This window comes from Punica granatum, chromosome 7, assembly GCF_007655135.1.
Source record: "Punica granatum isolate Tunisia-2019 chromosome 7, ASM765513v2, whole genome shotgun sequence".
Lineage (NCBI taxonomy): Eukaryota > Viridiplantae > Streptophyta > Magnoliopsida > Myrtales > Lythraceae > Punica > Punica granatum.
In genome coordinates, this window is record NC_045133.1 from 24,201,296 (window position 1) to 24,225,892 (window position 24,597).

Sequence of the window (24,597 nt, forward strand, 5' to 3'; positions counted from 1 at the left end):
CCTAGCACATTGATAAAAGGGAACAACAATGGTCGTAAAACATTAAAAAAGGCCATGCAAATCTTAACATTCCAACCAATGAACGCTAAGGCTAAACGGAAGTTCAAAACGACTACGAAATGCAAGTTCATTGCAGAACGAAAGGTTGATTTTGAATAGAACAGACTAAGTGAACCTTGCACTGTAACATTCCGAATACTTAGCAATCATAGAAAATACTAGGCTGAGATTCGACGTACGAACTCTTAATTCAAGCTCCAAATATCGAGAAAGTGCAACATGCTTCCCAATCAGTGCTGAGAGCTACAATATTATACATGAGAGTTAATTGGCAATTAAGAAGGTCGAAACTAAAAGAAAATAATGAAACAAAATATAAATAAATGCCAAACTATATATCGAAATCGTCGACGTTGAAGTTGGAACGAAAGCATTGACAAAAAATAAATAAATAAATAAATAAAAGTTAGAACGATCCCTTGACTTGACAAAAATCTCTTTAACTTGTCCCGAGTTGGTACCAAAACATTTTTCGTCGACACATAAGCATATGACGATCCCTTTTTCATTTGAGAATTTGTTTTTCACACTTAGTTGAAAAAATATTTTCATGTACAATTTCGTCAAAACTTTGGATATAGCCGCTATCCGCTTCCAACCATGACATCTCTCTCGATCAAGGCCCTACAGTCCGATCATTGCTGCTTCACATCTTCGTTAATGGGAGAGCAAGGCGAGAAAACGTCGTTGAGCATGATGATGGCAACAACATTGCATTTGATAGCATAGTGCAACATGCATGGTGATGACCCGCTCGCTAGCTCATTTTTTCGAGCCAATGATTTTTGCAAAAAAATCCCGCTAATTTGTGCGTTGAAGCACGGTTTGCTCGATAAAAAAAAAAAAAAAAAAAAGGCCGAGCACATCGATGTCGAGGTCCCTGTCAACACAGGGATGTCAACACTGTACTTGTTGCAATCATGGCAATAGTGGATACCATAGCGCCATGGCAGCGAGAAGGCCAATAGTCATAAAACATGAAATCCCCAACACAGGAATGTCGACACATCAGCATATGACGATCTATTTTCCATTTGAGAACTTGTTATTCATACATTAATTTGAAGAGTTACTTTCATGCACAATGTTATCAATACAGCTACTTTACTATCGCTACTTGGTATTCCACTGCCCATGGTCCTAGGAGTTATACACGGGGGAGCGGAACAAGGTGCATTTTAAATAAATAGAAAGGGAACAACAATTGTCGTAAAACATTAAAAGAACTGGAAGAATGAGTTGATGCATTTTTATGGGAGCTCCTATTCCCATGCCTCCACGGGCTTGCTGACTCTCCGCGGCGACATCCTAAATTTGTTTTTGACCGGCAACATAAATTATTCATCATGCCTCATCCCTTTCATTCTTTTCAACATAAATTATTTTTTTCCCTTAAATAGAGAACATAAGTTACAACCAAATGGCAAGTAATGTGAGGGTCCGTGTAAGAGAGACAGGATTCTACACCAATGAAAGCAACTAATTAAATTCAACCCAAAACCATATAAACCCATTAATTATTAAAGATATTATTTTTCATGATTAACCTCCATCGTATTTTATACAATCGATTTGGGTGGCGACTTGCTCGGGAACCTACATATGAACATCTCCCTTGATCTTTCAATCGGGAAATTATAATATCCCAAAAAACTCTATAAAAACGAAACCAAATTTTGTTTTGTGGTATCCATTAATCTCTTATTATTTTGAAAATAAATTAGGATTAGAAAATACCTCAAGATCAGCTTTGTGTTTTTCATTAAATGCTTTCTTCACGATTTTCACGAACTGTTCAGGAGTTTTTGGGGAATTTTCTTTAACATAAATGCGTGAGCAATTTTTTTAAACCCATTAACTTGGTCATTTGTGGAAGCGACCAACTCCTCGCTCAACTCACTCGGAGCCTTAAGTAAAAAAACATAAAGTGCACTTATACATTTGAAAAGAAGGAAAAGAATGATGAATGATGAATAATTTAATTTTACGTTGTCGCCGCGAACAAGAGAAATGTATTGCTCTACAGAGGTATTTGCTTGTGATGGAATATATGATTGACTTTCAAAAAACAATAGGAAATTATGCTAAAACATGGGATGGCCTGGCACTATGCGAAGTATGACGAGCGTCAAGAGCTTGCGGAGATGATGGAGAAAGCCCGGCGAGATAAGATTGGATTATGGCCGGGGAAGATGGAAGGGAGCCCATAGAGCCATGGGTGTGGCGCCAGAGAAAAAGAGAGGGAAAAGGTTGTAGCTAACCTAAGTTGGAAATCAGTTACATTCCATATTGTACTACTCAAGCAAATGATCGAATATGAACATTGTAATATTTTCAAGAAAATTTTAGGTGATCCTACCTCAAATGACACGGTGAGGAAGAACTAATACGAATTTTTTAATGAAGAATAATTATGACAATTATTCGAGTGATTAACATCAAGTTCCTAATTTCATATAATTTAATTCATACTTCTTCATGCCACATGACGAGGTAGGATCACCCAATAACTTCTCAATATTTTCGGAATTTAAATTAGCAATGGGTGTAATAGAATGATAGGACTTGTTGCCAGATTCATAACTTTATTAGGACTTGAACCTATGAATTTTCTTCAGCTCATAAACATTGAGATCATCTTTTATATCTAATTTCTAGTAAATTGACATGCTTTATGATTCAGTTTATGGCATCGCACTTAAATTGATTTCTTTTGCACTTTAAATTTTCTTCAGTTTATGTTTCAGCTTGTGGTGGAAAGATTAGGACTTCAGAAATTGAATATATTGATTCTGAGAAGTTGACTGATGAGGAAGATGTTGATGCAGCCCTCAAGGTATTGGATTAGCTTTCTTGGCGTTGATTGTGGCCTTTTCATCTAGTATGTTAGATCTGCCATTTCATGCATTGGAGAAGTTTTCTGCAGAAAGTCAGTACTGGCTACTACTTATGAGTATTTTCCCTTTTACTGCTTATTTCAGACGCTCTTGGCTGGACTAGATTCATTCTAAAGATTGGCTACTGGTATGCGATACGCTGAATAATGTTCGACGATTGGCATTGTTTCACAAGGAAGTCATGCTTGATATAGTGTAAGTCCTTGATTGCCACTATTCTGATTCTTTTATTTATTTCATTTTTGAATCTCCCGGAGCCATTTAGTTCGTCTCCACTCCCTAATGTTCAACGTATTGCTCTACAGGGGAGATGTCATCACTCTTTTGGTGCAATCCCTGAAGAATCCATGGCATCGATAGACATCTTCAATGCTTATTATGATCAGTTGATTGATTTTTTGGACCATCAGGTAACAAATCTATCTGCAGTTGACTGCCACACTTACTTGCTGTTACCTAAGTTGCAACCATATCTTAAAACACAGGAATCCTCGAATTCGAGCAAAGGCATCAATGTGCTTTTGCAGAAGTGCTCTGCGACTGGTGAGACAAATGACAAACACCCTATTTATTTATTCATTTATTTGCGTACTTATTTATGAATAGTCAACTGCTCTCGATCTTGGATCTTGCCTGAACCCAACCCTCCCAATTTCGCCGACAAAATATTGGGTGAGTAATACACAGTAAAATGGTTGTGTAAAACTTTACTTCCGAATAACACGTGTTCAGTAAGAAAAAGAGAGAGTTGTGTAGTGAGACTTGTCATTCGGGGATGAAGTTTTACACAATCACTTAATTATATATTACTCACTAGATATTTTCTCAATTTCGCTTCCCCTTATATAATCGTCTATGAAATCGATATCCTTTAAATAAAGAAGGAATTCCATGTACAACGATACTTTTCGCTCATAAATGTAAGAAAAACCGGATCTGGTGCTAATACTGATTTACATTAGCTACTTGTGCGTCTTGGCATCGGTCTATCCCCTGCCTATTGTTGTGCTACCATGTGGTAACGTATCAGTCGTTAACATCTAGTTGAAGGAGACCATTTATCGACCCATTTAAAGTTTGAATGTTAACGTAGAAATCGAAGGGATGTGTCACCAGAATCACGATTTTAATCTCTACTTAACCGATAGAAATCACTATGCAAGTAACCGATAAAAATCATTATAAAAATCACTGTCACTTAACGAATCTTTATTTGTAAAGCTTGGCCGCTAACAGTCTCCATCGCATGGCAACTGCCGAGTGTACATGAAGTTTGTGCCTAGTTGTGGAAGTCTCAAGTTCCACGTGAATTCTCAACTGTGATACTCCGAACTTGGATCAACCAATCTTATTTGCCAAGAAATCTTTCAGATGTTCATGACACAGTTCTGCATCATCTGATACTTCACCGCACTTCCCCCGACCATAGTCCCTTTGCTTCTACTCCCTAAGGCGATGAATGCAGGGCACTTCACAACAATGTGGTAGCAACCCACCCCCCCCCCCCCCCCCCCCCCCCCCCCCCCCCCCCCGGGTTCTGATCCTCCGGACTCTCCATCTCAGCTGTCTGACGAACTTGATCATCACCAGCACCATCCCGTTTGCCTGTTCTTGTCTCAGGCAGCTGCATTTTACGGCGCGATTGGCACAGAGTAACCCAACTGGAACGGCGACCACCCATCGACCTCCTTGTGACCCTGACACATATATATATGTACCGCTTTAACAGAGTCAATGACAGGATACTACACTCTAAACGCTCAGGCTGTGCTTCGTGTGACCGATGTTTCTTGTTAGGGATTCGTCTTTGGTTTGTGACACAAACCTTTGATAAAATGCATTTACAATCACCACCGAGCTTTTCTCTCCCTTTTTAGTATCATATATGGGCATTTAGCAATTGAATTCTCTCTCAAGAAAATTGAGTCATATTCTTTACGTCCGCCATTATTGTAAATCTTTCAAAACATGGAGATGATTTTAGTCGCTTCTGAGGTATTGCATTGGTTAGCTTCTGTTAGGAAAAATCCATGGGCTTACTTCAGACTCTGGCCCATCTGCAACCCAAAAGCTTAAGCCAATGGGTTGCTAGACCATTATCTCTTATAAACCTATGGATTTCCTCTCAATTTTTCCATGTGGGATTACTTCCATCACCCGCCCTCATCATTCTCCATATAGGAGAGAAACCGGCCCAACAATTCCCCCCCATTCTCGACTATATGGAGGACTTCGAGCCGGGTTTTTTTACTTCCGAACTCGGATACCAATTGTTAGGCCCTTACCATTCTCCATATAGGAGAGAAAACCGGCCCAACAATTCCCCCCATTCTCGACTATATGGAGGACTTCGAGCCGGCCTTTTTACTTCCGGACTCGGATACCAATTGTTAGGTCACGGCCCAACAATTCCCCCCCATTCTGGACTTTATGGAGGACTTCGAGCCGGGCTTTTTACTTCCGAACTCGGATACCAATTGTTAGGCCATTCACTAGCCACGAGTTCCACACTCGGGCCTTGGCGCGGTGTGGGTTTCCACGCATAGCGTGTGCACTTCTCCAGGATCGTTACCTTGGGCTCTGATACCACTTGTTAGGAAAAATCCATGGGCTTACTTCAGACTCTGGCCCATCTGCAACCCAAAAGCTTAAGCCAATGGGTTATTAGACCATTATCTCTTATAAACCTATGGATTTCCTCTCAATTTTTCCATGTGGGATTACTTCCATCACCCGCCCTCATCATTCTCCATATAGGAGAGAAACCAGCCCAACAATTCCCCCCATTCTCGACTATATGGAGGACTTCGAGCCGGGTTTTTTACTTCCGAACTCGGATACCAATTGTTAGGCCCTTACCATTCTCCATATAGGAGAGAAAACCGGCCCAACAGCTTCCTGTAATATTCTTAGCTTGTGTGATCCATTTCACTTTCGTGGGTGCAATTGGTACCTTCCGCCTTTCTTGCCATCCCCAGTGCCACAATATCTTTTCACTAGTTATTCAATTTATGAAAATCCAATATGTGCATTGGTTTTTTGCGAGGATCACGCTGATAACATAAATAGATTGATGATGCCTGGACTCGATTAGTGGTTTCTGTGAACAGGTATACCGTTGCTTATTATACCAGTAACTGGTTGGCGCTCATAAACTGGTGCATTTTCTGCTTTGGTCCATTTTTAGAATGTAATCCATGTCACCTGAAAATATGAAATGTCGATGTTGTGCGATATGACTGCTTACCTTATCTTTGTTATCGAGCCCCGTGATTGAATTTAGCTTTGAGAGCTTATCTAACATCAATGAAGCTGGAACATATTTCTCTGATGAATCAACATCGGAGCGGTTGTGACATTTCTTTGACCATATTGAGGACCCCCTTTTTCTGGATCTTCTACCTTGTGACCGAATACGTTTGAAGCAGACTGATCCGTGAGAGCATGGAAATGGATAAATGTGAAGAACAACAGTAAGAGTCGAAAAAAACCTTCAATAAGAGTGTCGTTAATCCCGAGTTTTTACCGTTAAATTTGGCCTAGCTGCTTGATTAGCGTAAGAGAATCCTAACTAATCTCTACTACATTATCTCGCTATCTCCGTTAATTCCCCCAAGAACTCCTGATTCAGTCTCGAGATTCGTGAAGGGAAACATTCAAAGGAGAACCCAGAGCTGAAGTTGAGGTATTACTAATTCTTAAGTTTATTTTCAAGATAATAAGAAATTAAAGTGACATCACAAAAGCTAAACTTGGTTTTGTTCTTACAGGGTTTCTACGATCTCCCTTGCTCTAAGTACGGCAAAGCAAAGAAGGGCTTTAAGGCCGCGGAAGCTTCATCGCCTAGCAAAGAGGTCAAGGATGCCCACCAAGGTGACCTTGGGTTTCCTTGAATGGCAGCAGCAACCTAAGGAATGGCCACTGATTGCTATGGAGTGATGAAGTTCCGTAATTTTATTATGGCCCTCGTGACCCAGAGGGGAGCTAATTCGCTGCACGGAATGTCAAAACTGTCCGCGGTCTCCGTCTTTTAAGTTTTGTTCTAATGTCTAGTGAGATGACCGATAATGAGTTGTATCTCTTAAACAATGGGTCATGTTTTGGAGCTTCTTATATGTGGGTTGACGATGATTTTTCTCTTTAAGCCCGTAATAGCAAAGACTTTCCACTAAGAAAAAGATTGATGGAGGAATAATGACATTGAATTGATGATTCATTAGTGTTTAGGCAGGTGAATTAGACCAAAGGCTTTTTACAAGGATTATTGGGCATGAGACAGCGTAAAACAGACGACGTGGTTGGTCCCAAGTACTCTCTCTGCTTATGATTTCAAGAAACTTAAAAATGATAGATGCACACATATAGCATAGTGATCCGAGTCAAATATAATTAAGCTTAATATCAGTGTGAGTATTGCTCTCCCAGTTATGAACAATAACCTGGTTTCTCCACGTAAAAAAAAAAAAATGGGTAATTAACGAAACCTTGAAATTGAGCCATCACCTGCACTGCAGCCGGACCACCCGCAACTGCGTATATGTCAATGCCAGTGAGCTCAACTTGAATGAGCTCCACCAGGACCTGGACTTCGGGCTGCAAGTTCGACCTCATTATTATGAGATAAAATCCGCGTGAACATGCAACCTGCAATTTTTTGGTCTACAGACTGGTGCACGACAGTCATCACCAAGAAGACAAAGCAAGAGGGGTCTCAGCGCGATAACAGGGATGGTTGGTAAGGATCTCAAAAAAGCGCCAAAGGTCAAGTAGCAAAAGTGCTTTTTCTTTTTTCCAATAAAAAAGAAAACAACAAAAAATATTATATATTTGTAATAAGAATGTCACCAAGTTTCGTATTTAAAAAAAAATACATAACCAATTTTGCGTGAATATCTATATATAAAAATATGTATATTATACATTGTTCGATTGGATAAATAAATATATAATGCATTAAGATCATTAGTTAAAAGAACATTTATCAAATCATTTAAAATTAGTCTAATTTTATTAATTCATTATCGAATGAAACTTCATATTCACTTTGAGCATATTTTATTGTGTTAAACAGCAAATATATATTTCAAAAATCGGAATAATTGATATAAGAATGGATTCATACGTGTTAAAAATGAACATATATATAAAACACCAAGTGATATAAACATTATAAAAAAAATTGATGATATATAGGATTTCTAAAAACGTCATGATCCTATAAAAGAAAAAAAATCAGAACATAATGTTACTAGATGATAAAAAATTAAAATTAAAATTAAATAGAAATGAAGTTATAAACAATGTTTCAAGAAACAAAATTATATATATTCTATTTACAAAACTTGATACATAAGATAAATTTATATTAACAGTTCATTTAAAATTGTGATACATATTAATTGAAACTGAAATTATTATTATAACTAGTTTTACTAAAATTATTGAAGATTATTTTTTGAATATTTAAATTAAAAGTAGAAAATTATTATTAATTTGTATAAAAAATATAAATAATTACGATAATAATGAGATAGAGATATATGAACATAAACTCGTACAATGCAGTGGGCAAAAAAAAAAACTAGTCTATATCTGTTTTCATATCTCCCCATCCTTAAAAACACAAAATCTTTTAATGATGATGAATAAAGTATTGATCGAGTGGTAAATAGTTTCAATCGAGGAGAATACAAGCTCGAACCTCAAGAAGCGCACTTGTTGAGAAAAAGAGCAACCTTAAATATATATTATTTAATATCCCCAAACTGCGATAGTAATATCTTTCATGGTTTTTCCCTAAAAAACACGGAATCGTTGCCAAAACAAGGCCGAAAGCTATATGTATTAATTATGGTATTTAATTAATTGCTTATTAGCAAGTTCACTATCAAAATGTGTGTGCTCACATTAAAATTGTTGAAAATTAATATTGCAATATTTCCGGTTTAACTCCGAGATAAGCATCAACAGATTCTCTCTATTTGGAAATTTACAGCCCTATCGATTTACTTTTTTCTCCTTCTTCGTCCTAAGTATATATGGGAATTTAATTAATATACAAAATGCTTAACGTAAAATATATATATATATATATAATATAAACATGCATTATATTACATATTATCACTTCTCAAAAGTGCATATATATATATATATATAGGCTGGGTGCACAAATGATTATAGGGCGATTCTCCTATATAGTTACATAATATATATATATATATATATATAAATAAAATTCCATTTCATTTATATATAAATATTTATTTTAGTGCCAGAAAATTGAAAAGGTTATATAGAAGAACCTACATATAATTTCGCCAAAAAGATGGTGTAATTTCAAAAATAAAATAAAAACAAAATTGTAGAACAATGGCATGTATTGTCAACCTAATTAATCTCCAACCATACTAAAACATTTTAGTAAGAACTCGCTACATTTCACGCGAACAAGAGAAATGTATATGCCTCGACGGATCAATCGAGCAATACCCTTAAATTACACAAGCAAAGCGTAAAACAAAACAAATTTGCACCATTTTCTCTAGCAGTAAAAAAAAACAATAATTATACAATAATAATTATAATTATATATCATAATGTTGATATTGTTATTATTATCTTGATATTGTATTTTTACTTTGGCATGGTGACAATGATAATAATAATAATGAAAACGGGCAATACGTCTCAAAAATGGAAAAGAACCTTAGCATTAAATTACGTTTCTTCAAAAAATGATATACCGAAACAGAGACGAAGAGGATCAAAGTTGACGACCGGAATAAGGAATCTCTCAATCTCACCTCCCCACCCGCCTCCGCCCCGCGCATTCATTCTTCGTGTCGTCGTGATCAATACGTCTCCCCAGAATTGAATCGAATCGAATCGAGTGGACTGATGGAATCCCCACGCAAAGGCCACGCTGAAGCAGAGCCTTCTCTCCTCCCCGCCCCGTCCTCTGCATGATTCATTCCGACTCCCCACCTCCTCCCCTGTTTCCGCAGGAAACGGAATTCTGAGGCCTGCCCGGAATGCTCATTGCGGCGTTCGGCGTGGAGAGGGAAGAGCTGTGATTTGGGACTCCGGGGTCAATGGGTCGGTGCCCGTGTTTCGGGTCCTGGAAGACAAGGAAGAAGCTCGAGAAGAACGAGAGCGTGAAATCGAAGCTCTCCGTGAAATCTCTCCCGAAGGGTCGGTGGTCTCAGTCTCTGCCCCTTCCTTCCTTTCTTTCTCGTATTTGCATGGGATTTCTGTCCTATATATATAGACACACATATATTGTGTGTATATAAAATGTGAAATATGTGCTGTGGGATATGGACGAGAATTGGAGTTTTCTAATGACACCGTTGCTCTGTCTGTGGACTGTGAATGTTTCAATTATTTATGTAATGATCTTGTCTGAATAGATGTCTTGTCAGTGCGTCTACTGTTTTGATTAAACTTTGTGTTCTTCAAGAGAGTAAGAGCCCAAGTGATGATTCGATTGGCTATGGATTGGTTTTGTTTACTGTGAAATTTCGGGGTCGAAGATCTCCGCAACTCGAGCCTAGTGTAATCTCTATCTATCAGGAATATTGTATCAAAAAGTCTTTGATGACATATCATGTTTTCAAAGATAAGCTTTTGATTCAGAGTCCGCCCTGACTATGCTGGAACCAAAATCTAGTTTATCGGAATTTTAAAAGATCAATTGATCGACGAAGTTCGCACCTTGCTTCTGTGAAAGTGTTGCTTTTGAAAAACAGGCATTGCTCGGTTTGCTGGTAAATTTCTGCTATGAAAACAATTTGGTTCGAAAACTTACAGAATCAGCCCATGAAGTATCAACTCGAGAAGGGGGTTCGGTTGCTATCGACAAAGCCCACACATTCACATACAGAGAACTTGCCACCGCCACCAAAGACTTCCAGGAAGAATCATTCATCGGCCAAGGCGGGTTCGGGGCTGTTTACTTGGGGACCCTAAAGAGGACTGGTCAGGTAATAATCTTGAATGAAAAAAAGCACCTTGTTTTAGTACGAGCAATACTGTTTTCCTGTCGGTGACTCGTGGATAAACGTAAACTGGGTTGTGTAGGACCAGGTTGTGGCGGTTAAGAAGCTGGACAAAGGAGGTCACCAGGGGGACAAGGAGTTCCTGGTCGAGGTTCTGATGCTCTCTCTTCTGCATCACCCGAACCTTGTCAATTTGATCGGATACTGCGCTGAAGGGGAGCAGCGACTCCTCGTCTATGAGTACATGCCCTTAGGAAGCTTGGAAGATCACTTGCACGGTAATCATGCACATCTGTGTTTATGCCTAGTTATCCATATATCTCTCTCTCTGAAAAGGTTAATTCCGCAGCCCTATTTTCCAATTCTCTAACACGATAATTTTCATTTGAATATGATATTCTAGATCAGAAACTTAGAGCAATGTGAGTCCTTTTGTCAATGGAATACTGAGGGGCGAGTTCACTTGACATTGGGTTTGCTTGAACGGGTTTGATGCAGAATACACATGAAGGAAAAAGATTTTGCCAAGCAATGCTTGACCTTGTTTATCCAATTGAGCATCAGTAATGATCCTTCCTTATGCTTACTAAAAGAAAATAATCCTTGCTTACACATGTCACAGAACTTACGCCGGATATGGAGCCACTCGATTGGAATACCAGGATGCAGATTGCAGCTGGTGCAGCGAAAGGATTAAACTATTTGCACAATGAGGCAAGCCCATCAGTCATATACAGGGACTTGAAGTCATCGAATATACTGTTGGATGAAGGTTTCCAACCGAAACTTTCTGATTTCGGACTCGCTAAGTTTGGGCCAGTTGGAGAGAAATCACATGTCTCAACGAGGGTGATGGGGACCCATGGTTACTGTGCACCCGAGTATGCCTTGAGCGGAAAATTGACGATGAAATCCGATATATACAGCTTTGGTGTGGTCTTGCTTGAGCTTATCACTGGGCGTAGAGCTCTATCCTTGGAGAATGGTCATGCAAGATATCTCATCGAATGGGTATGTATACCATCTTTCAACTAATGGCAATAATGTTCTTCGAACTTTCCGGTCTTATTTGGTGTTAAAAAAAAAAAAACTGTACTGGCTTGCTCGATCTGCCCAAATTAAACTGGGAAATGCATTGCATCCCTATAATGCGTACTTATTCCATGCTACTGTGTCCTAGTCGTACTGATCAACGGTTTGGGCTTTACCATGTGATCTTAAGGCGCGGCCAATGATGAAGGACCGGAGGAATTTCGTACAGTTGGCAGACCCAAACCTGAAGGGTCAGTTCCCAGAAACTGTGCTAAGGAATGCTGTTCAACTAGCATCAATGTGCCTCCGAGAGGAGCCCAACACCCGTCCCTCGATGACCGATGTGTCGGAAGCACTAAACCACCTCATGTCCCAAAAGTACGATCCAAACGCCCCACGTAAGGTCCACAGACCCCGGCCGAGGAGACCGGCCCCCATGGTGCCCCAGATGGAGCCGCAACTGCAGGAGGGCTCCCCAACGGGGACCACGACTCTCTTGAACAAAGACAGGGACTTCGAGCGGGAGAAGGCGGTGGCAGAGGCAAGGAGTTGGGGGGAGAGCTGGAGAGAGAAGAGGCGGCAAAGCTCGGAGACTTGTATTAAGGATGTCGAAGGCCTTATTAGGTGACATCTTGATGATTATAGTCGCATGACGAGATAGTAATAATCGAGCTTGCGAGATACTAGGAAGAAGATATTGATTTTTGGGTTTGCTTATATGAATTGATATTATCCTTTTTGTACTGCCGGGGAGATATCCTATGTCATTTGAAGCATAATTTTGATCAATATGTTAACTATCTCAAAATAAAAGCTTGGCCAACGACTCCTATGGGTCGAGTCATTAATCGGAACGTCCTCTAAACCACGAGCTTCGAATGTAAGCGGTGAATGGGACCTGATCAAAATGATGCAACAACTGATCTTTGTAGCTCAGAGGTTACTACAATGTTCGACACAAGTGTTTCCTTACGATAATTAATGACAATACCAAGTCGTTCTATCAGAACAAAACGCAATGGAAGCCTCTCGATTGAGATCACTTCGGAGAGCCATTTGTAAGGCGGATCTCACATCAACATCATCTGTGACCGATCCGTCAATCTTTGCGACGAAGCAAAGGGAAAACACACACAAGCCGATTCCTCCAACAAGCCCTAGAACAATAACCGAATCCATCACAAGAAAAGGTTTAGGAAAAGAGAAAAACCCACAGACCAAGCAAACTCCGGTCCCAAACAACCATAAAGTTCTGCAGCAATAATCGCGGTCGACCACTCGATATTACCGCAAATATATATCTTAGAATAAGCGATCTAAATTTCAAAGATGTATAGTTCAGTGACTCAAATCAAACCACACGCATGTTTATCTTTTCCTTGTTTTGTCTTTAATCTCAACCTGCCATTCACTTGCAAGAAGTCTTCTATTTAATAGCGTCAACCAATGAAGCAAAGGGAAAACACGCACAAGCCGATTCATCCGACGAGGCTCAGAACAATAACCAACACGGGAAAAGTTTAGGGGAAAAATAAAAACCATAGACCACGCAGACTCCAGACCTGAGAACAACCCCAAAGTTCTGCAGCAGCTGCGGCCGGTCAACATCTCGATATTCCTAGCAAAACCTTCATAGTCATGCCGGTCCAAATGTATTATAAAAAGATAAATGAAACAAGTAAAGGTCCCACCGGGAGTCGAACCCAGGTCGCTGGATTCAAAGTCCAGAGTGCTAACCACTACACCATGGAACCTCGCTTTTGTCCTTAAATTATCATCTTTAACTGTGACTACTTCGATGAAGAAATTTACTGACGATTATTTGTCAGTCCGTCGGCTCCCTCCATTGAGAGGACAAGTATTCACAGCCTTAGATGTAGAAATTTGAGGAGCAACACATTGATATTCACCGAGGCATGTAAGTCTATTAACATCGCTTCACCTTTCGCTGTAAGTCCCGACCTATAAATCATCCATCGCGGTTCCTTTCACAGTCGTCCGCGCCTTCCCCACCTGCATTATCGAATGACCTATATGTGCAGGAAGCATCAATTACTGTAAATTGACGCATGTGTTAATACAGTGATGTGTTTTATGAGTTTCATGTAGGAACTTGTTGTGGCCGACTTGTGAAGGGTGGACCGATTCATCATTTGACTACTAATTATTTATCATGTGTTGGTCCTTGCAACTCGCAAGTTGCATATAGTGGGATTTAAGTTAAAAGATTATGTAAACAATTCGTCATCGCACTTAACGACTCTTCGCATGGAAATCTTTTCTTTCTTTCGGAATCAACTGCGAGAATGGTAAACCGAAAATTCCGTCAATCAATACAGATGCGTATTGAACATGAATCGGATGATACATAAGTCACCCGATTAGGTACCATAATAATTCTATAAATCGTGTGGATCTTCTTGAAAAAGTAAGAGGCAAGTTATAGAAAATCTACGGTTTTGGTCAGAGAGGCCATGATGACACACATGTGGCACACGATGCTTCATCGGCGCGTGACCCTTTGACAATATAATACGAGTCAGTTAGTGTGTGTGTGTGTTTTGGGCGGGGGTGGGCTTGATGAGGTTTGACCCAACAACGCCAACGAAAGAGAATTTTGTGGACTTTCAGTTGATTCTTTGCCCCCCCCCCCCCCCCCCCCCCCCCCCCCCCCAACTCTCACCAATTCAACACACGTTTGCTAAAGACCGTTGAATCCAATTAATCACGAGGATGTGATTATTGTGTTTGGTAAATATATTAGATCACGAGAAATGTGGGTGATAGTATAAGAAAGACATGTGGGCACGGATGTAAAATCTTAACCCGAGAAGATAATTGAAGGGTATCATTTTACGCCCAAACGAAGTAAAATGCATTGCAGTCTTTGAATATTACGACCAACCAAACATTCCCAACCTCGAATGGGAATTTTTGTCTCAGTCAATAAACTATTTCGAACAATTGAATCTAGTGATAGTCTGCCGTACAATTACAGCTCCACGAAGGACACTCTGAAACTCATGCCTTCGGATTTCCATCATTAGATATATAAGATTTAAGTGGTGTTTTATAAAATAAGTGCTTAAAATTAAACATTTAATTAATTAAGATAAGCAGTGTATAAGAAAAAAGAGAATTGATAAAAATGAATATATGTTTTTTGAGAATAAGTAAAACATGGCTCATTATATTAATTCATATATTTTGATTTAACTCATTAAGTGATTTTTTAAAATAACAATTAAGTAGATTAAACTATCATATCTCACATTTCCCTTTTTCTCCCTTTCATTTCTTTCATTTTCTCGTATAACTAATTTGTAACTAACTTTTAAATATTTTTTTGATTAAATTTAAACAAACACACTCTATCCAGCAAAAAATAAAACTTTAGTCTCAATTATTGAAATCTTTTGAATCTTCACGAGTACATTTTTTATGATCGAATCTCAATCATTGAAATAAGTAAAGATACTATAACCTAATTAACGTAAATTAGTTTCACGTGGTTTTGAATTTATTCTCCTCATTTTATAAGGTCTCGGAATTGAGTTTTTATGAGAAGAAAATTTACGATCATGAGAATTTTATTTTTCAGTGAGCCAACTCAATCTGAACACGAACTAGTCGGAACTCATTATTCATCTCATATATGAGGTAGTGCACAATTTTAAAAAAAAATATATATATATATATATACACACACTCATTTCAAATAATTGTATCATTAAATTTTCTGGGACTCCTTCCCTCAGAAGGACTCGGACAACATCACTTAATTATTATTATTTTTAAATAAAAAGTCAGAAATGGGAGCTGACATTTGACTGTCTCTCTCCTCTCTTTGTCTCTCTGCCTCTCTCTCTCTCTCTCTCTCTCTCTCTCTCTCTCTCTGCGCATATAAAGAAAGAACCTTTGTCTTTCTCCTCATCCATCATCTTCTTCCCTTTCCTCTCTCTCTTTCAGATTCCAAAATGAGATAACTTGGGCTTGAAGCTCTCTATAATTCCATTCCATTGCCTTTCATACATATATGGACATGGCTGCTTCAGAAAGTTTAGGTCTTGGTGGGTAATTGGCAAAAAGGCACATTGTTTTTACGAGTCTTTTGTTCTTTTATCCCTACCCTTCTTCCTTAATTCGATTTCGAGATGGAGAGCAAGCCAAGCATTGTCCTTGGCAATGGAGGAGAGATCAGACTCCCTGTTGGGTTCAGGTTCCGTCCCACCGACGAGGAGCTCTTGGTTCACTATTTGAAGCGGAAGGTCCTGTCAGTTCCATTGCCAGCCCGCGTTATTCCCGAGCTCGACGTGCTTCGAACCAATCCCTGGGGATTGCCAGGTACAGATAATCTTGTTTCTGGAAAGTTGAGAAAAGAAAGAGACGAGCCAAGGAGCCCTGACACCTAAAAAACAGCTAATGAAACTGTTTTCCATAAGCGAGAGATGACCTTTTCGTCGATTTTTGCGGCCACGGATCGGTTTTTGTTTTTCATCGACATTCATTTTCTTTATCTTGTGATAATTGTTGCAGGTGATATGAGGGAGAGGAGGCACTTCTTCAGCAAAACAACCGAAAAGAGGCATCCAAACCTCCACTTCAAGCACAGAAGAGCTGCCTTCCGAGAGCTTTCCGGTTCTGGATACTGGAAGCTTACTGGGAAGGAGAAGAGAATTGTTGCTCGGGGAAGTAAACAGGTCATTGGGATGAGAAGGAATTTGGTTTTCCGCGAAGGGGAAAATTTGAGTTGCGCGAAATCACAATGGATCATGCACGAACTTCGCCTTCTCAGCACTCAAACTGCCTCGGATTCAACCCATTTCAGGAACGAAACGGTAAGTTTGTTTCAAGTGATGTAGCCATTCCTAATTCTCTGTAAAAGAAGTTTTCCATATTACATCTTGAGAAACATTCCCTTGCAAAAACCGGATAGTCGTTCAGGCTGATTATGATCAAGATCGTTGAATCACAAGCGGAAAACAAAGCTTTCTATTGGAAATTTCGATTGCACCAAACAAGATCAGTCATTTCTGCAAATTCTTGCAATTGTACAAACATTGGAAACGTTAAACTGGAAACTTTCTATCCATCAGCCTAACCCAACTGACTCGACTGCAGACCAATTACTCGATTTCACATGTAAAGTGAATACATGTATCTAGCTCTAGAGAAATCAATGGAACAGGAATCCAGTGGAAAACTATATACGCTTTCTGTGGCCCCAGCCTGAGTTTCAATTTTGAATACTATATATGCAGATGCCTCCAGCAGTAGAGAACGGAGAAGGAGAATGGGCAGTCTACAGGGTGTTCCAGAGGAGAATAAAACAGCCCAACTCCAAGAAGAAAAATAGAATTGTCTCTGCTCCTCAGCCAATCAGTCAGACTCCGACCGAGATCAATTTCAGGAATGAAGTTCAAGACCTGATGGGTAGGGGATCAGGATCAGATCCTCTTCCTCCTCCTCCTCCATCTCCGTGTTCAAGCTTGTGCACTCGTGATCACGGGCAAGAAATCCCAACCGCTTTCGATGATTTTTCTTCCTGATTAACTCTTCTTCATGTTCAACAAATCTGATCACATCGATGCCAAAATTTTGCGAGAATTGTTTGAAGAAATATGTCTTTCTGCAAGGCTAAGGTTATTGGAGCTTACCAATCCCATTCTCTGTCCCGCCTGCAAGTTTATATTAGAGAGATTAAAATTCAAGAACTGTCAGTTCTAATATATTATTAGACCGTCGTTTAAATCATCTGCAAGCGTCCAATATGAAGATACAAAACATAGTTTTGATTTTCTTATTAGTTTTTTCTCACCTGAGAACAGGAATCTAATTTATTAAGATTCAGTACTGAGATTTTAATTATATTAATCCATCCGAATTTAAAGATTTTATTCATTTTCTGCCATCAAGCATGCATCATGAAAAAAAAAAAACATGTCACATTGTTAGTGTTCATTACTAAGCATTCGCAATCTATAAATCAAGCGGCAGATTTTTCGTTTTTATGTGTAAATATCTCAAACATGCCGTATTTCTCGTAACAGGGACAAGGTCTACGGAGATATATTTTGGTCTTATAATATTGATTAACAGAAATACATACGATAGAACGACTTAAAACATACATAAGATTTCGTAACGATTTTGGAGACAAAAGGGAGGCGACAATTGTAAGTAAGGCTAATCAAAGAACTGAAAAAAAGTGGAGAGATTCTCGTACGGGCCGTGACAGAAATATCTCTTATACTAATTCAATCACACAACTGATTCCTGCAGATTTCACCGGAATCAGTACGAAACGGGCAAAAACCATAGGTCGTTAGTGGCCCGATGTGAAATAATTGCGTGCATGCGTCCGATTTAGTTAGGGAATATCGTTTTTGTTCGAAAAGAGAGGCATCCGATGAAGCTGTGATATGTATAACAATGTCTAATGATGACTTCTGTGAAAAGGCGAATTAAAGAAAGAATTTGATTGTGGAGGAAGAAAAGGGGCCGGGCATCTTCTCCTTCCCCCCACATGAAGGATATATCCGCATATAAATTTAGATATCTAGTGGGGAACCAAATGCTCTTCCCATTGGAATAAAATCTTAAGAATTGCTTCCCCTGGAGTGTGTATTAGGGGTGTGTGGGTCCGGATATCTTTTTTTTTTTTTTACGATACCCGTACTCTACTCTGTAGGGGACAAGTTTCAAGATTTTAGAACCGGATCCTATTCTGTTGGAACTTGGAACCGGAACCTATATGGAACCTGAATTATACTACAGGTTTCGATTACCTTGTTAGAATCTGTAACTTTTTTTCTCTTAGCACAATAATGAAATAAATAATTAAAATCGAAAAGATCTCATTCACAATCATGCAAAACAAACAAATGTAGACATAGATTAATCAGATCACATCCATCCACAGAACTAAATGATTGTATAGCTCTCCTTAGAATTATATAATAGACAAAGTAAATACGCAACTAAAAGATTATATATCTATTTAGCAAAAAAATGATGATGTAGCTCTTCTTAGTAGACAAAGCAAATAAGCTCGCATTAAGATTATGTAGCTACTACATCACACATAGAGAATTATGTAAATATAAAATAACTTTTTCAAAAAAAAAAAGGTCCCGGGTATCTTGTATGTTGGAACCGGGATCGAAACCTATTTTTACCAATTCCTTAAATTACTACTATTACCCTACCCTATTTTCAATTGGAGTTACCTGAACCCTACCATAACGGGTAGGTTCCAACCGATTCCGAGTATACCTAGTATCCATGCACATATATTGTTAATGGAGTTATAGTATCTTCCCGTGTCGATGAAACAATCGCGCCACTCGAGAAATCAGCTCGAGCTGTCATCCAACATTTCCCGGTCGAGTATTTACAGCTCTCGTTACATAACGCTCCCTTTTATTAGTGATGTTATAATAATGCCTTTTCAGTCACATCGATCTTATTGTTGCATGACTTTTCGACTCGGACTGTTGGATCAGATATATTTATCGGATGTATGGGACTTAACTTGTACAGTTATTAAAAGCGAGAGACGCCGATCTAAACAACAAATGGCCCATCAAAGTTCTAAAGCTTGAAGGATGAGAGGAGCAAGTGCGTATTGGTTCATCTCAAATGGATATATACTCGACCTCCATACGCGTACTAAGTTAAATGCATCCGTATGTTTCTTCGACAAAACTTTCACATCTCAACTTATGGTCTCTCTGTTGTCACAAGGCATTCCCTTTTTGAACATATTTATTGTTGGGGTCCAAACTTATGAAAGAATATGGTATCCGTCTGATCGAGAAACGGAATAGAACTAGTAAGACACAAAAGATATTCGAAATGTGCTTTTCCTAGACCAGGCTAGATGAACGCAACCTTGTAATACACGAGTGGGAAACTGAAATATATTGATTAGTATAATCGAAAGAAGTGAGTGAGATTCTTTGTTCTTTCCGTCAATGGCAGCAAATGAAAGGTTTTGATTCTCTAATTTCTCCACCTTGAAAAGAGTAAAGATTACTTACTAGAGCTGATTAAAACAATTCAGTGCTTATTTTTTTAAATTAAGTTTCGAATTCAGGTCATGTGTATGAAGAAAAATTTTGATTGAAAAAGTATTAACCTTTAGTGAACCAATTTGACTTGAACTAGATTAATCGGGATCGGTTGGATTTCCGAAAAATTATAATACATATCAAAGTAAAAAGAAGAAGTACAGACTATCATGGAAGAAGGGAATGTATGCAAAGAGAGTAGAAAAGCTGCAATTGCGTAGGACCACACAGAGTCAGTCAAGTGCATGGAGAATATAATAAGAACAAGATTTGCTGCTTCCTTCGAACTCGAATGATTGTGCAAAATCCAACTATCACAAAACGTGTGATCTTTGTCCCCAAAAAAAAGAAAAAATATTTGATTGTGGGACCCGGACAGCCGGCTGGCCGGCCTTGGCAATTTGGATTCAAGATTGTCGGAAATTTCTATCGTTTATTATATCAACAGTTGATGAGATCCTGATATTTATTGGATTAACGTAGAGCTAACATATTAAAGTTTTGATCCAATGACCATTAATTTAAGGCTTCACGAAAATTTCATGTCATGAGGGAGAGATTTTTTGTCCAATGGAAGCATTAATAAAATGACACAAACTAATTAAGAACGTACGGCATAATAAGTGAATTTCTATAATACAAGTAAATGAAACAAGCCTATCAGAATCATCATCATGGTATTTCTTGACGCTGAAGTGTTTCAAAGATGCGAATTTGCCACCCAACACGCAACTAATTAAGTTCCGTTTCAAATGAAGAAATTAGTATCCATTTTGTCATTGGTTTCGCCCTCATAATTCACCCAAAAAATACATATATTCCTAAAGAGAAAATAAAAGATATGTAGAAAGGGAGTTCAGTTTTAGTGACATTCGCTCTCAATCCGAGCTAAGAGATCTAGGTTCGATTTTGAATAGTGAGCTTTCCCATGTCCTATTAATTGAACTTTATAAATGTATGGTCCTTTTTATAAACGAGAAAGAAACGATTTAAAAAATAAATAAAGTCAATGTGAAAAGACGAACTATGAAGTGTAAATTGCTGACTTGGTTTGTGTTTGCCTTCTTCGTCAATAAAAACCGAACCTGATGATTGCTGGCAAGGCAGACATTGGACTTTCCATTTTTTCTTTGCATAAAGTCGTCCAGCTTTTCATGCCCGTGAGAGAATGCGGCGATTTTTAGTTAGGCTAACTTCGGTCACAAGCAGAGAATCGAATGCCATGGCCTTTCCTATCCATAAAGGTCAATTTCACGATAATTATTTGGGACGGACTATCCGTCATGTACACTTTCAACTCCGAAGGGACGGAACAATCATTCTCTTCTTGAATATGGTGACTATTTCCCGAGGTCCATGCCGGAACTTCACCTTGAGCTGCTAATGCTGAGACCAAATTTCCAAGGTACGCCGAATTCCCCGAACGTACCATATCGGTCTGGTTTACGAGGTGATTTCCGGTCCATTGCCTAATGGACTTGGATGAATTTGACCATCCTGGGAATGGCCCAATGGAAGCCCATTTGGGCGACCCGACATTGGATGAAAGTCAACCTTGGAAAAGGCTAAGATAAATAGACGGGCCAACCCCAAGAAACCCAACTTGTCCTGCCCAATTCTAAATGATAGTAATCTCTGGTCAACGTTGTTTGACGGGCTGATTAAGATTTAAGCCTGAGACTGACGATTGCTAGGCCTTTGGAAGAAGATAATGTTAGTGGGTCAGCACGCCGATACATAAGGCAAAGGAGTACGGATCCTCGGGGGCCTTTCGAACTTGATCGGATCGTCGGATGCTGCCTCGGGTCCCAGCTAAGGACAAACTCGAGACGGATGTTGCAGCAAGCCTCAGCACTGTTCAGTTCTTCCCCACCGCAAATTCTTCTGGACGAGCTTTGAACGTAGCTACTTGTGGCTATATATTATGTTGATTTGGTTGATTGATTAATGAGATATGATGCAATTGACAAAATGTGCCATTATGCATGCGGATGCACTTAGGGGATGGTGGGGACGAAGTGGGAGCATCTCATGACCTAGATTAAACGGACGCGAATGAGGGTGCTGTGCCTGAACCCTTTTCCAGCATTGCTATATTTGAATTGCTTGATGTGAATTCGCATCATTTGTTTGTCCAATTTTGATCATTAACATTAATTTTTTTATGGGATTACTCCAGAAGTGGGGTTCTTTATCGATTATTCGGAGGATAAACCGTCTATTTTGCTCTTGTAATATCTACTTGGAAGTTCTTTCCTCATATCCATTTTTGTTGTGAATTTAATGAATTCACTTGACCTTTCAAGCAAAAACAGAACCTTCCCCCAGCTACCTTGAGCTACCATATGCAGAGTTGGTCAATGTTTGACCTTATGGATCTAAATTCACGTGAGTACTCATGAACTACTCCTGATTATCCAAACTTCGCATTGAGAATTGATTGCCTCATATCGAAAATAATTAAAAAGAAAAAGTTACATATGATCAGCTCGAGCAATTTTCAAGATTTTAGAGTTTTAGGGTTTTATTGTGTCATGATTACAATTAAGTTACTTCTCGCTTGGTCGAGCCTTATTGCCTAGCTCATCCAAGGAAATACATACCTTATCTTACGGAACGATCCAACAATTTCCTCCTTGACGGGTATCAAAAGTCAATACAAAAGGTTCGGTTAGATGACATTCAACCAGTTTGTATTACATATCTATCATTGCATTGTAAGAATCATACAAACTGCTCGTGAAACAAATCTGCCTTTGGTGTGTAGTATGTGGAAATTTATACTTCATTTTTCCCATACAGAAAGTACGCTAAATTTCATACAACGTTATCCGCCGTGTGGACGAAAAAAACCGATATATAATTGCTGTCACCGAACTGGATGAGACGGCTGGGACCCAATCCTAAGCCAATCAGACCGTGCCGTTTGTCCTTTTCCGCTTGTCTGGGGACGCCTTGAGCCAGGGGATAATCCACAGGATTCGTGACACGTAGCATCGCATGTTACTGTTCATATGCTACGTGTCAAATCCACAACACGTGGAGCTGCTCGATCTTTTTTTTTTTTTCCTAATAAGAGAGGGTGCAGGTTTCGCCTGACTAATTCCCGACGTTCCGTGAATTTCCAATAATATATGGAGCGAGTAATTACTTTAAAAGCGTTTCGATAGCTCTAAAAGATTTCGAATCTCGAATCGAATGATACCTATGCTCCTTTTTAACAAACCTATTGAAGTTTGTCCGATCTCACATCTTGATGTCCCTTACATATCTTTCTTTTTTTTTTTGCTGAGTATGTCCCTTACATGTCGTGATGTATATAGCAACATACAGGTAATTTGTAATAATAACTTTAGATTTTTTTAATAGATCACAGATTTTTCTTTTTTTGTTTCTGGTGAATAGATTACATATATTTTAAATTTATTAGATAAGACTAATCGGATAAGATTACGAATACCCTCAGTCTATTATATAAAAATGTTCTCATTCGAGCATCCATTTGATCTTGACTACGAGGCAATAATAATTCTTTAACCTTAGCAAAAGGTTTATAAATTTTTTTTACAAGAAAATGCTCATGATATATCTTCTGGTACAAGTAAAACCCGCGGATGTGGTAGGAAGTAGAGTGAAATCAATGTAAAGTATTACGAGTGTCTCATTGTAACTAAATTAGAGGATTTTAGTTTCAGATCAAAGATGAGTATCAGTATTAATATTAAACCACTTTTCGGTTTTTAAATGGTAAAGATGGTTTTCAAAAAAATAATAATAATAAAGAAGAGTAAAGATTTGAATTCTCTTGATTCGATAAAGTTCTCAGTAGTTTTATTCGTCGGCCCAATTAGGGCTGGCAATATTTCACACGACACGATAACACGACACGGATACGACACGAAGTTAAACGGGTTTGGGTTGGATATTTTTTATAATCGGTCTAAACGGGTCAAACCCGTTTAAACACGATTAATAAGCGTGTCTTATCGGGTTGAACACGTATAACTCGATTATACACGATTAAACCTGTTTATTTAAACATGTTTAATCATGTTACTATAATCATGTAACCCATTAACTCATTTATGTATTTGGATTTATCAAAATATCCTCATGTAATCCTAACTTCCTAAGTTCCTAACCTAATTTCATTTCTTTTCTTTCATCCAATCCAACACATGTCGTGTTAACGTGTAAACATGTCGTGTTAACGTATTCGGATAAGCGAGTTAATTGGATAAACATGTCGTATTAATGTATCCGGGTAACTGAATTGATCGAATAAACAAGTTGGTTTAACATGTCCCGATAATGTTTATAATCGTGTCGTATATACGTGTACTTATTATGACACGTTTCGATAAACGGGTTTAAACGTGTCTAAACGGGTTGACACGGATATAAACGTGTCGTGTATGGGTTTCCAAAACCTAACCCGTTTAATAATCGTGTCGTGTACGAGTTATGACTTCGATGACACGAACCCGTTTAGACACGACACGTATAAACACGACACGACACGAATTGCCACCCCTA

At 38.7% G+C, this 24,597-nt stretch overlaps 2 protein-coding genes and 1 non-coding gene across 3 annotated transcripts; 2 read left to right on the forward strand and 1 right to left on the reverse strand.

The window, feature by feature from the left end:
- The first annotated feature begins 9,690 nt into the window (after positions 1 to 9,690).
- Positions 9,691 to 12,786, forward strand: LOC116214710 (probable serine/threonine-protein kinase PBL7). The gene is made up of 5 exons (XM_031550136.1): positions 9,691 to 10,151; positions 10,770 to 10,942; positions 11,040 to 11,235; positions 11,580 to 11,968; positions 12,180 to 12,786. The coding sequence occupies exons 1-5, from the start codon at positions 10,052 to 10,054 to the stop codon at positions 12,615 to 12,617; spliced, it is 1,296 nt and encodes a 431-aa protein (XP_031405996.1). The 5' UTR covers positions 9,691 to 10,051; the 3' UTR covers positions 12,618 to 12,786.
- An 885-nt stretch (positions 12,787 to 13,671) lies between these two features.
- Positions 13,672 to 13,743, reverse strand: TRNAQ-UUG. Its single transcript has one exon. It is a non-coding gene; the product is annotated as a tRNA-Gln (tRNA).
- Positions 13,744 to 15,919: 2,176 nt separating this feature from the next.
- LOC116214711 (NAC domain-containing protein 83-like) lies at positions 15,920 to 17,743 on the forward strand. The gene is made up of 3 exons (XM_031550138.1): positions 15,920 to 16,333; positions 16,526 to 16,827; positions 17,251 to 17,743. The coding sequence occupies exons 1-3, from the start codon at positions 16,144 to 16,146 to the stop codon at positions 17,536 to 17,538; spliced, it is 780 nt and encodes a 259-aa protein (XP_031405998.1). The 5' UTR covers positions 15,920 to 16,143; the 3' UTR covers positions 17,539 to 17,743.
- Positions 17,744 to 24,597: the final 6,854 nt, after the last annotated feature.